The sequence below is a fragment of the Ophidiomyces ophidiicola genome (genome assembly GCF_022830035.1).
Source record: "Ophidiomyces ophidiicola strain CBS 122913 chromosome Unknown scaffold_3, whole genome shotgun sequence".
Classification (NCBI taxonomy): Eukaryota; Fungi; Ascomycota; class Eurotiomycetes; order Onygenales; family Onygenaceae; genus Ophidiomyces; species Ophidiomyces ophidiicola.
The window spans coordinates 706,159-723,394 of NW_026054643.1; the positions used below are offsets into that span (position 1 = coordinate 706,159).

General features: G+C 46.9%; 5 protein-coding genes across 5 annotated transcripts; 1 reads left to right on the plus strand and 4 right to left on the minus strand.

The window, feature by feature from the left end:
* Positions 1-195: 195 nt before the first annotated feature.
* On the minus strand, positions 196-4,091 carry NIK1 (histidine kinase osmosensor; the record flags this gene model as incomplete). Its single annotated transcript, XM_049250363.1, has 2 exons — positions 196-3,780; positions 3,858-4,091. 2 exons carry the CDS (start codon positions 4,089-4,091, stop codon positions 196-198), a joined length of 3,819 nt encoding a protein of 1,272 aa, XP_049110723.1.
* Positions 4,092-9,697: 5,606 nt separating this feature from the next.
* FRS2 (Phenylalanyl-tRNA synthetase, beta subunit, cytoplasmic) lies at positions 9,698-11,314 on the plus strand (the record flags this gene model as incomplete). The annotated part of the gene is made up of 2 exons (XM_049250364.1): positions 9,698-11,166; positions 11,221-11,314. 2 exons carry the CDS (start codon positions 9,698-9,700, stop codon positions 11,312-11,314), a joined length of 1,563 nt encoding a protein of 520 aa, XP_049110724.1.
* Positions 11,315-12,120: 806 nt separating this feature from the next.
* Positions 12,121-12,488, minus strand: RPS21 (40S ribosomal protein S21; the record flags this gene model as incomplete). The annotated part of the gene is made up of 2 exons (XM_049250365.1): positions 12,121-12,355; positions 12,457-12,488. The coding sequence occupies 2 exons, from the start codon at positions 12,486-12,488 to the stop codon at positions 12,121-12,123; spliced, it is 267 nt and encodes an 88-aa protein (XP_049110725.1).
* Positions 12,489-12,770: 282 nt separating this feature from the next.
* LOZ57_001275 (uncharacterized protein) lies at positions 12,771-14,071 on the minus strand (the record flags this gene model as incomplete). The annotated part of the gene is made up of 3 exons (XM_049250366.1): positions 12,771-13,363; positions 13,452-13,804; positions 13,869-14,071. 3 exons carry the CDS (start codon positions 14,069-14,071, stop codon positions 12,771-12,773), a joined length of 1,149 nt encoding a protein of 382 aa, XP_049110726.1.
* Positions 14,072-14,589: 518 nt separating this feature from the next.
* Positions 14,590-16,498, minus strand: IMD1 (inosine-5'-monophosphate dehydrogenase; the record flags this gene model as incomplete). Its single annotated transcript, XM_049250367.1, has 3 exons — positions 14,590-15,731; positions 15,920-16,228; positions 16,294-16,498. The coding sequence occupies 3 exons, from the start codon at positions 16,496-16,498 to the stop codon at positions 14,590-14,592; spliced, it is 1,656 nt and encodes a 551-aa protein (XP_049110727.1).
* Positions 16,499-17,236: the final 738 nt, after the last annotated feature.

The following is a 17,236-nucleotide window of genomic DNA, read 5'->3' on the forward strand; positions in this document are numbered from 1 at the left end:
AACAAGAAGAATCATTAATTGTATGTATCCGCAGGAAATGATAATCCTTGTCAACCACAGTAGAAATAACGAAACCTCCAGAAAGCGGAAGAAGTAAAAATATGGTTCATATACCAGGTTTTCATTTAACTGCTGTGTGTTCGAAAGAGATGCTGCTCAAAAATAATTGTTAGATCGTGCGCTTTAAAGATAATATTAAAGGTTACTTACGGGATCCAGTATGCTTGAGCGATTGCTGGCTGTAAGGGCACGGGCTTCAAGTGCTGGGCGTTGAGCCTTAGCAGAGGTCTGTAAGCCGAGTCTTGAATCCTTCCCCTTTTCAAAGAGAGGGTTACCAAGCGTTGCGCACTTGAGAATAGTTTGCATCATTTGGTTCTGTTTCAAGGGTTTTGCCAAATACTCGTCCATTTGAGCCTGGAGACATTTCTCGCGGTCTCCAAGCATAGCATGCGCCGTTAATGCAATAATAGGAGTTCGCGAAAGGCCATTTTCCCTTTCCCATTCACGAATCTTGCCTGTTGCTTCAAAACCACCCATAATCGGCATTTGCACATCCATAAGGATGACATCATACCGATGGTGTTGGACAGCTTCAACGGCAGCAAGACCGTTGCTAACAACCGTGATCTCATGGTTGCATTTTTCGAGAATTTTGACAGCAACCTTCTGATTAACTTCATTGTCTTCTGCCAACAAAATGTCAAAGGATCGGGAATTATCAACCGTGAGAGGTGTAGATCGGCCTTCAAGTGCTGGAAGCATACCGTTGCCTAGATCAATAGGCTCGCATGGCGTCGTCATGTATGAAGTAATACCTAGATCTAGAGCCGATTTCAGACTGACAGAAACAACGGGGCATAGGAGGACAATGGGGATGTATTTGAATTCCCCAAAAGTGCGCAGTATTCGGGCGACTTCGACAGAATCAACTATGATAACGTCGTATGCATGGCCAGATTCCTTTCCAGTCGGGTCTTGAATCTCGGGTGGAGGAACGTTACGTTCGTTGCGAACAACAATTGGTTCCAACCCTAGTTGTCGAAGCATGCGGGTAATCTTCGATGCTTCGTCGCCTGTTTCACCCTTGTCGATGAATAGCACATGGTGACTTTGATACGGCAAAAGCTGTGGCAGAATCACATCCAAGGACTGATTGGCAAGCTTCACTTTACAAGTGAAATGGAACGTGCTGCCATGGCCAAACTCTGATGTTACCCAGACGTCGCCGCCCATAAGATTCACCAATCGTTTGGAGATGGACAATCCTAACCCAGTTCCGCCAAATTTCCGTGTTGTGGACCCGTCCGCTTGCTGGAAGGTGTCGAAAATCATATCTAGTTTGTCCTCCTCAATTCCAATACCGGTGTCTGAGACCGAAAATTCGAAGGCGTATTCGTCCTTAACTTTGCATACTTCCCTTGTTGACTTGCTGATTGTAAGTTTGACCTCTCCGTGCTCAGTAAATTTAATGGCATTTCCAACCAAATTCAAAATAATCTGTCGCAAGCGGAACGGGTCTCCAATCACATAGTCGGGAACGGAGCTATCGACTTGATATGTGAGGTTGAGGAGCTTCTCGTTTGCCTTGACAGCAAGAGTCTTTAGGGCATTAAAGACGGTTCCTCGAACAGTGAAAGGGATTTTCTCGATCACCATTCGGTTGGCTTCAATCTTGGAGATATCCAAAATATCATCGATAATTGTCAATAGGCTGTTAGCAAGACTGTGCACAACATTCAACATTTCACGAGGGTATGGTTTCAAGTCTTCAGTGTCAAGCGTCAATTGGGTCATGCCGATGATACCATTCATGGGTGTTCGGATCTCATGACTCATATTAGCAAGGAATTCTGATTTGGTGCGATTAGCAAGTTCTGCAGCTTCACGAGCTTGCGTATTTCGCTGGATACTATCTCGCAAATTCGAAACCATCTTGTTGATTTTGCGTTTAAGCTCATCCATTTCACCAGAAGCATTGACTGTGATAAGCTTCGTGAAATCACCATCAGTTGCAGCGTCTGTAATTTCGCCGAAAGCACGGACTTGTGCCGTAAGATTGTCAGCCATAGTATTGACGTCTTCTGTAATTTCCTTCCATCTACCAGAGATGCCTTCAACATTGGCTTGACCACCCATTTTGCCATCAACTCCGACATCTCGAGCGACTCGTTTCAATTCGTGCGCAAAGTTGGCAAGGCGATCAACCATGTTATTGATAGTATCTTTCAGTGTAAGGATTTCTCCCTGGGCGTGCACTTCAATCTTCCTGCTAAGGTCACCCTTTGCAATGGCTTGTGTAACATCTGAGATTGCACGAACTTGAATGGTCAAATTTTGTGCCATAGTATTGACATTATCTGTCAAATCCTTCCATTTGCCTTCAACATTATCAACCTTTGCTTGACCGCCAAGCGTGCCGTCAGTGCCGACTTCACGGGCAACTTTGCTAACTTCAAATGCAAAGGTATTGAGACGGTCCACCATGCTATTAATGGTGTTCTTCAGATCCAATATTTCTCCCTTCACATCCGAAGTTACTTTCTTCGTGAGATCTCCTTTCGCGACGGCGGTTGTTACATCGGCGATTTCTCGAACTTGGGTAGTCAAATTCATAGCCATGCCGTTGACATTTTCTGTAAGATCTTTCCATGTACCCTCAACATCATGCACAGTAGCTTGACCACCAAGTACACCATCTGTGCCGACTTCTTTGGCAATTTTGGTAACCTCTTGGGCAAATTGCTTGAGCTGGTCAACCATGGAGTTGATGATGGTCTTCATAGCCAAAATTTCTCCCTTACAGTTTGCTTTTACCTTTTGAGTAAGATCACCCTTAGCTACCGCGGCGGTAACCGTCGCGATATCACGGACTTGAGTACTCAAGTTTTCAGCCATGGCGTTCACGTTCACGGTCAGCTCATTCCACATCCCTTGGACACCATCAATTTGAGCTTGGCCTCCAAGCACACCTTCAGTACCCACGTCACGAGCGACACGGGTAACTTCAGTAGCAAAAGTCCGAAGCTGGTCCACCATAGTATTGATAGTTTGTTGGAGTTCGAGAATTTCACCCTGACCCCAGCTCTTAATCTTTTGGCTAAGATCGCCATGGGCGACAGCAGTGGTAACTGTGGCGATTTCTCGGACTTGATTGGTGAGATTGGATGCCATGAAATTCACATTGTCCGTCAGCTCTTTCCAGATGCCATGAACACCAGTGATTTGAACTTGGCCTCCAAGGATACCTTCGGTTCCTACCTCTCTTGCTACCCTGGATACTTCACTGCCAAAGACTTGGAGTTGATCCATCATGGTATTGATCGTACGTTTGAATGATGTGATTTCAGGGTCCATTTCAAGGGGGTGAATCTGTACCTTCATCGAAAGGTCACCGTTTGCAACCTGAGTAATGATTCCACCTATTTCCCTCAGGGCTTTCTGGAAGGCTTCGTTTGCTTGTTGATGTTTTCGGAGCTCTCGCTCCAGGATACCGACATCTTCATGTTCCACTTTCACGAGAGCCTGTTGTGTGCGCTCTTCCTGCTGCCGCAGCTCTTCCCGTATTTTAGAAATTATATCTTTCTGGAGCTGAATCTGCTCAGCTTGTAGCTGAACTCGGTTTCGTAAATAGCTGATGTTGTCTTCATAGTTGTCCTCGCTGTCACTCTCCTCTCCATTAACTTCCTCGCTACGCTCGACTGAACCTTCCGCACTTCGTCCGTTGTTCAGGCTGCGAGAACTCATCAAGCTTGAGGTGCGCCCGGATCGCCGAGAGGGCGGCTGTAGAAATGTTAGATACCTTTGGGTTCAAAATACATCTCTGAGAAGCATCAGCAGAACGGTAGATTGGGCCTTACCACAAAGGTTTGCATAGTATTCACCCTCCGAACGAGAGCTGATAGCTCTTTTTCCAGAGCAGCCTTGCCGTCAGAATCTTCTCCTGGAAGCTTGACTTTGGCGGCATCAAGGCCATTTATCGGTGGGTTTGCTTTATGGCCATTGAATGGCAAAGCCATGGACTCGGGCACATCCTTGGCGAGCCCCTGTATGATGGCCACCGCTGCCGCTAGGGTCTCGTCACTGGTAGCCATCCTGCAGTACTCGAGGCGAGCCTCTTTCCACCCTTTCCCAGGTGGGGAAGGTCGATGTGTCTTTGGGAAACACGGGGTGGGGGAAACGACGTGCGTGAAACACTGGGTATACTAAATGAGCGGAATCGACATGGGTGCCGGGACTGGAGGTGAGAAGAGACTGTTCAGGCGCAGCGGCGAGGAAAGAACGGGACAGCACACTGCGAGCGGTCGGAGGAGAGCAGGATCGAGAGGTGTCGTGGGAGAGATAGAGAGGGTCGGCCGGCAGGCAGGCAGGCAGGCAGTTGGGCAGAGCGCGGAGGGAGAGTGCAGATGCGGAGGCCTCTGCGCGGAGGAGATGAGGTGCAAAGAGGGTGGGTGGTGGTAAGATATTTGGTTTTCGTATGGTTTCCAAACGGGTGGTAACTTTGCCAGCAGCGCTAGGCCGAAACGGGGCTGGCTGCGACTGGTCCTGAGCCCCCGCTCAGTTCGGGCCTCCAGGGGAACCGCCATGTGAGGCTGGGCTGGAGAGCCGGCGCGCGCTGCTCAGATGGCCCTGGCTGTCGACTTCCTCTAGATGTGACGCCGCCTGCAGGATGCGGCGCCGGCCTGGGGTTGGCTTGTGGTACCACAGAGTTCCACCGATGACGCTGCACATACCACCACGACAACAGGCTGGGCGTGGTGCAAGACGCGAGGGCTGTGCGGATAGGCCAATACGCCAAGCGACGCCGGGTGCGTGCCCAGAACCGCAAAGCGCACGCACACGCCGGGCTGTCTGTAGGGTGGGGATGGGCGGCCTGTTGAGAGTCAAAATGGGCAGTTGACATTTCTTCCTTCGGCCAAGAGGATCTGCCCTAGTAACCACCCTCCATCGTGTGACGGTGCGTCAAGAGCGCGGGAAGCTGACTGGGCCAGCTCGACTCCGCTTGTCGCACTGGCACCATAGGACCCCGACAAAACACTTGCCCAATTCGCCGTCTGGGGCGTCTGATGCATGCAGGTATCCATCCACAGACGATGCCTGATGTGCTGCACACCCGGAGCTTGCACCTGCGCGGGCGTATGGACCACGGTTGTTCGGTTACGGAGTACAATCTTTCCATACATCCATACACGCTGTCGTGAATGACGCCGTTTTTCGTCCGATAACATTGCCGACAGCGGCTACTGAACACCATGTTGTCCCACCTGCCCGCATGATGTCCAAATCGGGACCCGACAACTCGTAATCTGCCGTATCAGCCTCGCCCGGCATGCACTGCTTGGCCGCGTCGACTTCTTCCACACCCACAACCATTGCTGAACGGCTGGGCTAAGCCAGATGGAAGAGTCCGCTGAGCAGTTTGAGGCCCGCCTGCCCTGCAATTATGGTCCCAGATTGCGTTTTGCAAATCCCGCCGGATTTCCCACCGCCAGACGCTTTTGCCAGCGATGCCAGCTCGCTGTGTGAATCTGTGAAGGAAGCAAAGTGGCTGAAAGATCTCTACACCCCCCAGGGTTTGATTAAGGTAGCAGCATGGCCCCCCTGCTTTTATATTTTGACGTATACTAAAATCAGGGGGTAGATAGTAGACCACCCAGTGCCCCTTACACGGGCTACTTCAAAAGGGCTACATAGCGCAGCGTTCAAGCATGCCTTATATCTGCCCGAGTTTCCAAAAACCCGGCCCGATAGCCATACCTACGTGATCAATGTAAAAGGCTGGGATGAGGAAAAGGTCCATAATATTATTGAAGGCGTATGACTGAGACTCTGCAGGCTCCGATATTTAACTGAATCAGCCATAATAGATACATTATTCCCATCGACGTTGCCATGGGCGGGCAACTGTATTCTGCACGTTCTTAAACTGTTTCGTAAGGAAGTCAACATACCGTTGTACAGGAATAAAATCATGTCAATACCTTGATCCACTGCTTAGAGACGTTTGTCACTCGGAAGTCAACGAACAGCTATGGCAATATGTTCAAAATACACAACAAAAGCTAAATGCATCAGTGCCAGAAGAAGAGAGAAGGGCAACAATAACGTACGTGCTATTATTTGGTTGAAATATATATTTGGGGCGCTAATATGGTCTAAAGATACTATCGAAATATAAGTAAGCAGTTTGAGCTAAAGACAGCTTGTAAGAATTGGACCGACTCATGTCGGTTGATAGTCCATTTATCCCAACGCCCGGTATAGTATAGACTCGAAAAGATGTCTCTTCACTTGTGAAATGACATTGATGGCTGTACTAACTCTTCACAGGACTTGTGTCATCCCTTTGTGGGTTGTATAAATGCGATAAACTGCTCAGAGCCGGAAGGTCGAAAATCGCATTATTGCCGATCGCTTTCTGGTACAGACTCATTGGTTGTTGACTATCTGAAGAGAATATGCGAAACAGGAGACGAGAACCCCCCGAAACAAACTTGTGGAATTGTACAACAAACGAGAACAAGAGCAATTAGCTGTTGTAAGTCCAAATCATACTCAGTTGCAGCGAACCCGTGACTAAGTAGACTGTATATGACAGGTGTTTCACACCCTCAAGGTCTTGGGGTGCTGCAGAAACGGAACTGCAATGTGACATTTACAGTTATGGTTCCTGCAGATCTTACTAAATGTCATTTTATTTTATTTATATCCCATGGTGTTCATAATCATGTACCCCCACCGCCACATTTGGAAGCAGAAGAGATACTTGAAGATGTTCCTGTGATACTTCATCGACTTAAGGCTAGCCAGGAAGCTGCAGAAGGTGAAAACAAGATCCTCAAAGCACCCCTAAAGCTTGACATCAGCTCATATCATCTAATTTCCAAATAGTAATATTCCTACAGAATCCTCATGTCCAATCATTTTGCAACCAACATAATGGCCAGACATTTTTGCGAATTCAAGAGTGTTTTCTTAGAATGGATAAGTATATCGCGACTTCTCTGAAGGAACAAATTTTAATGTATCCCCATGGAGAGGAAATTCAACGGATGATGTTTGACTATCAATATGATCCTCCTTTAAAGGTAATGATAATGTATTAAACATTCGTACCCTCCAAGACAGAAAGACTGACGTATGTAGACTTATGTAAAGGGAATATTCAACGACCGTCATGGCATCACAGTTGTTTGCAGCCCTAATGAACAATTTAAAGCTTTTCTACGACTCACGTCTTTTAAGATTGATATATACTATAAAAGAGTGCAGTCAAACGGTTTTTACTATAATGAAGTAGTATTTTCAGGCTTTCCAAAGAAAGATAGCAAAGGTCAGAGAACAGAATCTTGCCTGAAATACCCTATAAGTTAACTAAGATACAGCCCCAGCTCCAGCGTTTTTACGAGTTTTTACTCTCCTAGAAAATGCTCTGGAGTATTGCACCTTGTTCCACCGCGCGTTTGGGTGTCTTAGCCACTTATGCAAGGGTGCAGTCAAGTTTCACCATATACACCGACAAGGAATTCGCGCAGTTGTTATGTCGCCCGAGTCGATGCTACTAGCAGGTATATACGTGGTGCCTTCTTCTTTACACTCTTCATATACACCAGATCGTGTTAGGCAATATTTTCTGATTATCTGAACTAAGGACTGGGGAATTACCTGAACCAAATCGATCCAGCACATCGCCCTTGGCAATGGCAGCTACAACATGTCATCGTGTTCTCGCCTGTCTTATTTGAGCTTGGAGTTGATACGACGATTGATGTCGGATGTCCGAATTTCGGGACCCAAGTCTCTAGGATTAAAGAAAAAATGATGACACTTACAACGGTTAGGTCCTGGGACGAATACACCGAAATCTGTAAACAGCTTTGCGGTACGATTTCCTCGGGGCGTTACCTTATAGGCTAAAATTGACAAAAGGAAACTGCATAGATGACGGGTGTGCTTCCAAACGAGTAAAAGATTGGGCCCGCCACAAGGCCAGCTCAGTGATAGCTGCCGGAATCAATGAGAACTTTTCATTGATAGAAAGACGAACTTACCGTAATATTCGCCTGCGTCTTTCTGAGAGGGAGCCAAAGTTTGTTGGCCCTCCACATGGAATTTATCAGTCCCTTGTTGTAGCTGTTCGAGAGTACGTGCTTTCTGTCCAGGAGAGGAAATCATTGAGGGTTGGGAGTACTTACAAATCCGCAGTGCCCTTTTTTCCGACAGTCAAATTGCATATGTACCCCCTTATGGCGAGATAGGTATTGCCCTCTCGTGGCGTTTGTTGATGTTTTCTATTGCTAATTAAGAAAAAGAACCAAGAAAACGCAAGCTCCAGGATATCGAAAGAGACAGCAGTGTTATCAATACGACAAACGACGATGTACATAATAATGAAGCTGCACCCATCTTCATCAATGAAAAACGTAATAACAACCAGGACAATAGCCCATTCCTGCATATACGCTCAGAAAATACAACACGACAGCAAGAGTGCCACTTTCCAAGGTATGCACGTATTTTATTCATCTATCTGCCCAAAACATCACTCCATCTCCAACATTAGTACTTTCTAACCTTTTGAAGCCCACCTAAGTTAGATCGTCTGGTGCACCTGGACTCACGCCATCATCAGCCCATATATAACCGTTTAGTTGATAACACCTATGAAGGCCAAGTCAGAGCTCTTGAACATCGTAAGAAGAGAGCTGAACTAGAAAGGTTAGAGATGGACATAAAGTTTCGGGAATTGGATCTGATTCAAATGCGCCGAGATTTGGAGCAAAAGCGAGCTCAACTAATGGGATACCAGGCGCAAGCCTGAGCGTGGACTTTGAAAAAGCTCAAAATGTTTGCTATTGGTTGGAAATCTCCGCAAACAGGCATGAGGGAAATTGAAATCGAAGCGCTGCATGATACATCATTATTCTCCTTGGTAAACGTCTATCGTTCGTTTTTCGCTGGTTCAGCGCCGAATATCACCCTTTTTTACGGAGTACAGGCCAACCGAAGCCAGGCGTATTGAAACACCCAGCAATACTCTGTACGGAGTACAAACAGCGTAATACCGGGTATCCAGCGTTTGCCGTTACGGATGGAACGTTACGAGGGAATGGAGCCGGCATTCCTCTGGCATCCTATTGGCTGCGGCATCTTGGATCAACATTGTCAAACAGTGCAAACTCCCAACACTTGCAGATGTGCCTTTGTATAGGAGGGGTTCTTTGTAGGTATAAAAAGTGTTTGTTCCCTGAATTGACAACCTGCAGTATGCTGTGCATCATGTACCGGCATGAGAGTGTTTGAGCGGCTTCTCAGTACAAGTAATTGCACCACGGCTGATTTTGGAGTAGGGGACTCTGGGTCTTGCTACTTTAATTTCGAAGGGCTAGATGTCGTTCAGACGATCTGGTGCCAGATGGCTAGCTGTACATAGATGGAGCCATTCCGGAACATGAAGTCGATGCGGTATAAACTGTTCAGCCATTATTTAGGTGTGGGCCAAAAGTAAGCTTCCTGCACTCTAGCTTGTTGCACGTGACATGTGCTGTCGCCCGCCCAAATGCGTCTTTGGTCAGAATAGGCAACCCAACAAAAGTGAAGAGTCATCGCGAGCTACCTAGAGCGTCGTGACTCCTGTACCCCAACTCAAGCAGACGGAGGTATTCGCGGTGAAGATCCTATTCACCCCTTCATCGCGATCATGGCTTCCGACCTTACGCCTCAGGTCCTAGACGCCCTAGCGTCTAGCAACGATCCGATTCTGTCTAGCGATGCCTTCCCCTCCGCCCCACCAACGTCCGTAAAATCCGCCCTGGATCGTTTGAGCTCCAGAGATATGGTGCAATATGAGACGATAGAGCGAGAAGAGGCTATTTTATCCGAAGAAGCCGAAGGAATTGTTGCCAACGGCAGTCACGAGGCGAAGGTGTTCGAAGCTGTTCGTGCTGCATTGGATGGACTGAAAATAAGTGAACTACCTAATATCGTTGGGAAAGATGTAGCAAAGGTTGGCTCGGGGAATGCGTTCAAGAAAGGGTGGATCAAGAAAGACAAGGAAAATTTAAGGGTGGCTACGGATTCTATTGAAGACACTGCCCGAGAACAGCTACTCACTATCAAACAAACAAAAACATATTCCGATGCCAAAATTTTAGCCGATTTACGAAAACGAAAACTCATCACGATGCAAAAAGTCATCACTTATAGAATATCCAAAGGCCCCAAATATGCTAGAGAATTTGTGAAAGAGCAAACCGATCTCACAGTGGATATGCTTGCAGATGGATCATGGAAGACCGCAAATCTGAAACCATATAACTTCAATGCGAAGGGTGCGGTAACTCCTAGCGGTGCGTTCCATCCTTTGAACAAAGTACGCCATGAATTCAGACAGATTTTTTTCGAGATGGGGTTCGAAGAGATGCCTACAAATCGCTTTGTCGAGACAGGATTCTGGAATTTTGACGCTCTCTATGTGCCTCAGCAACATCCAGCTCGTGATCTTCAAGATACCTTTTATATCTCAGATCCGCCACGCGCAGATAAACCTCGTGAGGACCCGGAAAGTGACCCTCATCTATCCAAACCTCCGAGCCAAACCAACTACTCAAAAAATAGCCCAGAAGCAGCATTAGACTATGAACAATATTGGAAAGACGTTCATGCCGTTCATGAGACTGGTAAATATGGCTCTATTGGTTATCGATATCCATGGAGTGAAGATGAATCCTTGCGACTTGTCCTCCGAACACACACAACGTCGGTATCAGCTTACATGCTCCATAAGCTGGCACAAAACCCACGACCAGCGAGATATTTCAGTATTGACCGTGTTTTTCGCAACGAGGCCGTTGATGCCACACATCTTGCTGAATTTCATCAAATTGAAGGAGTTATCGCCGATTTTGGATTATCCCTCGGTGGGTTGATTGGCTTTATGGAAGTCTTCTTCGCAAAGATGGGCATCCATGGCCTCCGTTTCAAACCTGCATATAACCCGTATACTGAACCTAGTTTGGAGATTTTTGGATACCATCCCACTTTGAAAAAATGGGTGGAGATAGGTAATAGCGGTATGTTCAGGCCGGAGATGTTGGCGCCGATGGGGTTGCCAAAGGACATGAGAGTCTATGGATGGGGTTTGAGTCTTGAAAGACCAACAATGATCAAGTAGGGTTTTTTTAAAAGCACCTGGGAGTATGACAATGTTAACCAAGCTTATAGATACGGTGTGAGCAATATTCGCGAGCTTCTCGGTCACAAAACGGATCTTACTTTCATTGAATCTAATCCAGCTGTCCGTCTAGAAAAAGATTAGACAGTTTCTATTTTGAGATGAGAGATGAAATATATGACGTCTAATTAGGCCTCCAATGAGAAAACTAAAAATTTACTCTTGAAAGCAGTAATGCTTCAAATAAGAAAGCATCAAATCAACTCTAGTTTCTTGGTCTCTATTATTAATGCATGTCCCGCCCGTATCTGTGCTCCAACGTGTAAGCTTGATCGTTACAGCTCTTCAGGTGGCGAAAATTTATATCCCGGCTGGATGTTTGAGATTTCTACCTCCTCACTCACAGAAGAAAAGCCATACCTTAAACAGGCATGGAGTGAGGAGGCCTTGATGTGCCGGTTGACAAAGTTACTACGGGTGTTGTAGGGGGGAATAACAAAGCGAGGTTGAAACCAAGTCACGCGGAAAAGGATATTTTGAATTATTCTCTTCGTGAAAAACAAAAAAAAAAATTGCTTCAAAGAAATTGTCCAGGGACTTGAAAACAGGTCTAGCTAGCGACAAGGCAGAAGTTTCCAGGAAACCGGATGGCAGATGAGGATGAAACAGATTTCGTCCAACGAGCAATTCGTAATGCCTTTTGTGGTTGTCGCATAAAAGATCCGTCGTGCCTAAGAGAAATACGGCATATGTATGTTCTCGTAGACTCTAGCAAACCCAGACTCTAATTCCCCTTATTTCACGAAATAACCTGACTGGAGAAAACGTGTAAATGTTAGCAACAGCACTCGTTCGATTTCTTTATCAATAATTGTCGGTAAGATGAAATCCCCACATACCCCAAAGTCATTTTCCGTATGTCGTTATTCCATGTCGAGCTGCGCGAGCATTTATCGCTGAGCACTAGCGCTCCACACGTTCTTCAAGAAACCATCGCGCTGAGCAAGACGGTTCAAGCTGTCATCACTCTCGCCTCTGGCCCGTACGAATCCACAAAGAGCATAGACCTGGTTTTCGCCAGTGTAGCGGCCATTCTCGTCAACCTTGCCGACGCTGATCTGTACAGAAGCGTGGTCCTTGGCTTTGATAATGCGGTTGGTAGCACTGCACTTGCGTGGGACGTAGCTATTTATTTTTGTTTGTGATGGTCAGCGGATTATCCGAAACGAAAAGATTGCAAAAAAAAATGAAGAATTATTCTTGGCGGGGGAAGCAGAAGTACGTACAGATCGACGATTTCTCCCTTCTCGTTCTCCATTTTGGCGAAATTGGTAGCGTGTGTGGTCGCTGGTTAAATGGGAGGAGGAAGTTGAAGCGTTGCTCGTGAGGCGATGTTAGTCGATGTTCTGATGTCGTTTCGATGTTCTGTGCGATCCGATTGTGGGTCATGTGATCTACCGCCTGCAGTGGCCATAATGAATATGGTCGTGCATGTATGGATGGAGGATAAGCCATCACATCTTAGGATGCATTCTCGAATTCATTATCCAGTTAAGTTCTAATACATCTAAAAGGGTATTCTACAAAGATATATTCGTTATCACAGTGACCCTTTCGTGGGAGCCACCTCGCTTCTCCAGCGAATCTCTACCTCTCGTGGGCCTTCCTTGCTAAAACGAGCGAGCACAACTCTGTCTACTTCTCCTTTCTTACCTGAATCTTTGAGCTCTGGCCCGCCATGGCTCAGGTCGAGAATTTGCCTGCCATCCGCAATTGTGCCCATTGGCGTGGGACAGATAAACTTATGAGTCCAGGGAGGGCTTCCGGAGTGGGCAAATTTAACCAATTCGGACCGTCTTCTGGTTGACTCTTCTGCAGAGATAGCTTGTCGATTACCTCCATTAGAACCAGCCTTCTCAAGAAATTGGGCAACAAAATCAAGCAGAAAGACCTGTGGTGGGAACATAATAACATCTCCTGTTCTAGCGCGGCGGAGCCACTCCGTCGCGGGGAGAAATTGTGCCTCCGTTATTTCGATGCCTCCGTCGGACGAAGGGACCTGGACCTCAGTATTTCCCGCGATATCCGAGATATCACCATTCGATGGCGGGAGAAAATAAAGATACATCTGCGTTGTAAAGCGACGCGGGTTTCTTTGCGGTGTTATCCAATGCGTAAAAGGCACAAGAGGGTCTAGCACGCACACAAGTGGCAAAATCTTTGATCAATAAGACCGTCCTGTACATAAAATTAAGAAGTTCGCTTGATCGGGGTATCTAACCAGTATCAGGTGCGGCTGCGGGATCCTGGTTCTTTAGCCATTTATCAAAAGTAGTTTTATCCATGTGAATCGCGTGCCGGCCCTTTTCCCTCTCTTCTGCACTGACATGGAGCATCTGGCCTGTCGCTGTATTTTTAGCTAGTAGAATCCCACTCTCTTCAAACAATTCCCTTATTGCAGCCCGGCGATAATGAATTCCTTCATCATGGCTGTCTGGGTGGCCGGCGGGTGGAAAATCACCGTCTTGAGGCGAGATCGTTCCTCCAGGGAATACATGCGCCGAGGGAAATGAGGAAGATGTCTTGACACGATGGAGCAACAGGACTTCATTCTGAGGAGAAATCAAAACTACACTGCCGAGTGTGTTAGACAGCTTTGAGGCACAAGATAGTAAACACTGGACTCTTGCAAGCGTACCTAGAGCTGGGTCGGGGTATCTTATAATCGATTTTTGCTTTCGGTTTCGCATTTGGGTCCATGATACGATACTGAGGTAATCGGCGTATAGTCGAGTAAAATGTCGTTCGCTGGAATGCAAAGGTTGTTGGTCTGTTGAATATTGCCGATAACTGGTGGCGGGGAAGTAATTGGAACTCTTTGCCAGGGAAAGTAAAAAGCATAGCTCCTCTCCTAAGAAGGATTTCAAGAGCTTTTATCCGAGCTCACACACACACACATTTCAGTCGCCGGTGATTCGGCTGCCCATGATGATTTGCGGGGAAGCACAAGCGTGATTCTCCCGAGGCCCAAAACTCACCCATGCAAAGTTAATACCGCCGAGGATAACACCTCTACTCCGTACCCAGGCAGGGTTTCAATATTTTGCGCCCGGCTTTTGGGCAGTACAGATATCCTGTGGGACTCGTTACATAGGTGTCGCCATAGGTTGTATAGAGTGTGGTGCTGGGCGGTCGGGTGATTAAAACATAAGGAGATTACCAAGTCATCAAAAGTTGATTGCCATAATATGACTGAGATTAATTAGGTGTGCATTTAATGCTGTGTATTTAAATCATGTAGGGGACACTTTTATTGCTGATGAACTAGGCTTTACAGCTCCACCAACTCCTTGTTGTCAACACAAATTTCAAAAACGCCATAACAAATGAATAAGTATTAGGGCATACTACTTCATGGCTTAAGAGTAGAGTTTCTTGTCATAGCTGTGAAGGCCATGAACATTACCTTCTGCCTGAGCGCTTGCCGTGCGGACTTCAAAACGGACAGTACCGTTATTCACATTGTCATGTAGCTCATGCAAACTCTTTTGGCCAATGTCCTGAAAGGAATGTTGGATACCAGCAATGAGGTAAGGCACAAATTTTGTGATAGATCCACGATCAAGAACAGAGCCCGATACTCCTTGGGCCACAAGAAGACGGTCTCCCTCGGAAAAGTATCTGGCAGTTCCAGCTGTGTTCGAGGCTTGGCCCTTGGCTCCGCCTCCAGCTTTCTTTTCCTCCATAGCGTCAATGCTACCCATACCACGGTAAGCCTTGACTAGCTGGCCTTCCCGACTGACAAAGTATTCCCCTGGAGACTCAGTGGTTCCGGCAAGGAGGCCTCCCATCATAACCGTGCTGGCTCCGAGAGCAAGACCTTTGACAATATGGCCAACGTTCTGGATACCACCATCAGCAATGCAAGGAACACCGAAGCGAGACGCAAATTGGGTAACGTTGTATACAGCGGCGGCCTGTGGGCGTCCCACAGCCATGACCTCCTGGGTAATGCAGGCACTACCACTTCCCATTCCGATTCGCAAGCCGTCAACGCCGGCAGCAATCAAGGAGGCAGCCTGCTCTCTGGTGACGACATTTCCGCCAATGACGTCAATCTCGGGGAATGTCTGTTTAATATATTTGATCATTTCAATTTGGTACATACTGTTCCCCTGGCTGCTGTCCAGAATGACAATGTCTAAACCAGCATCGACAAGTTTCTTGAGTCTGTCCTTATCTTCCGGGCGGGTGCCAATTGCTGCAGCGCAAATAAGCTGCTTCGAGTGTGGTAGCTTGGATGACAATGGATAATGCAGGTTCTTCATGAGGTCAGATCGCGAGAGAAGAGAAACAAGATTTCCATTTTCGTCAACAATAGGCAATTTGCCTTTCTTTGAGCTCCGCAAGACTTCGTTTGCCTCGGCCAGGGTTGTACCAGCGGGAGCAGTGACAAGATCTGTCGACATAACGGCGGTGACTGGTTCGTTTAAATCGGGGTGGAATTGAATATCCCGAGAAGTGACAATACCAACTAGTTTTGAGCGAAGTGTACCGTTTTCTATAATAAGTTAGATGCTGTTGCTAGCCATCAACAAATAAAAATATGAAAGGGTTATTATGGGTTCTCAGGAAATCTACTCTACATAGCAACTTTCGTTGCTTCAGTTGAACGAAAGTTATGATATTTAGATTGATAGCATCATGGAAATGGGGGGCCGAAAATGTTCAAAACACAGATGTACATACCTGTAACTGGAAATCCACCGAAGCCCCATTTAGCCTTTAGATCCTTTGCTTCCGCAACAGTGGTCTTGGGGGATATGACCACAGGGTCGAGGATAAAACCATTTTCGAATCGTTTCACCTTTCTCACCATCTCTGCTTGGTCCTCGGCGGAGCAATTGTGATGGATCACACCGAGACCTCCAAGGAGGGCCATGTGGATTGCCATAGAGTGTTCAGTAACAGTGTCCATCGGCGAAGAAAGTAATGGGGCCTTCAAGGATATGCGCTTTGTAACAGGTGATTCCAGGTTCACATCCGAAGCTGGAAAGCCTATTGGGGTGAAACAAATCAGTCTCTTGGCCACGGTCATAGATTGGCGCCTGCTTTGGGCATACCGATATAACCAGGAAGAACTAGGAAATCGTTGTAGGTGAGAGCACCACGCTTGTCTGAGTCGAGTAAATCCTTAATACCCAAACCATCACGGGACTGATAGTCTGATTTTAGCACATCCAAAGCCTTAGAGTAGTCGGGGAACTCGATGGAGCCACCCAGGCGCTGGACAGCACTACCAAAGGCGTCTCCATTGGAGATAGGCATCGCGGAAAAGAAAGATATATCTTTTGCCAAGTATGGCGAAACGACGAGATATGTGAGATAAAGAAAAAGACCGTCAACAGAAAGAAACGTCCTGCCGGCGGGGAGAAAGCAGCTTTCCCAAGGAGAGGAAAAAAAGAGAGAGAGAAATTTGAGAGAAATCGGAATTTATTTTGTTGTGGGGAGCCGCCTAGCCGCTAGCAGTCTAGCGTGGACCTTATCAAAACCCATCATTTAAGGGCAGCCAGATGCACACCAGAAGGTGTGCTTTCAAGCTGTATTGTTGTTCAACGTTCCAGCTGATAGAATGCTGGTGTGTGCTTTGTCTTTCATTGCAAAATGCAGATGGTGGCTGCAGCTGCACTTCGGGCGCCACATTTGTCCTCACCCCGCATGCATGTACAATCCGATGGCCGTTTAGATATGAATCACGTGAAGATATCAAAGCGTCATGACTCAGCCAAGCAAGCTAGCTGTATTTGGCACTTTGTTTTGATGTTTCCCCCCACGTCCGTCAACAACCCTGTTCGAAGTCCCGCCGCCAACCTGACATCTCTCGATCGTGCATTAAATTGAACCATAAGGACTTCAGCTCTGGACACATAACTGCCAACCGATCTTCCATACACTCCTAGCTTTTTATAACAAAATTGGGGTCGTGCTCTCTTATTCCAGCACACCAGTCCACGCGGAACTCACGAAATCCTTACAGCTTCCATCAACCATGAGCCGGCATGCGCG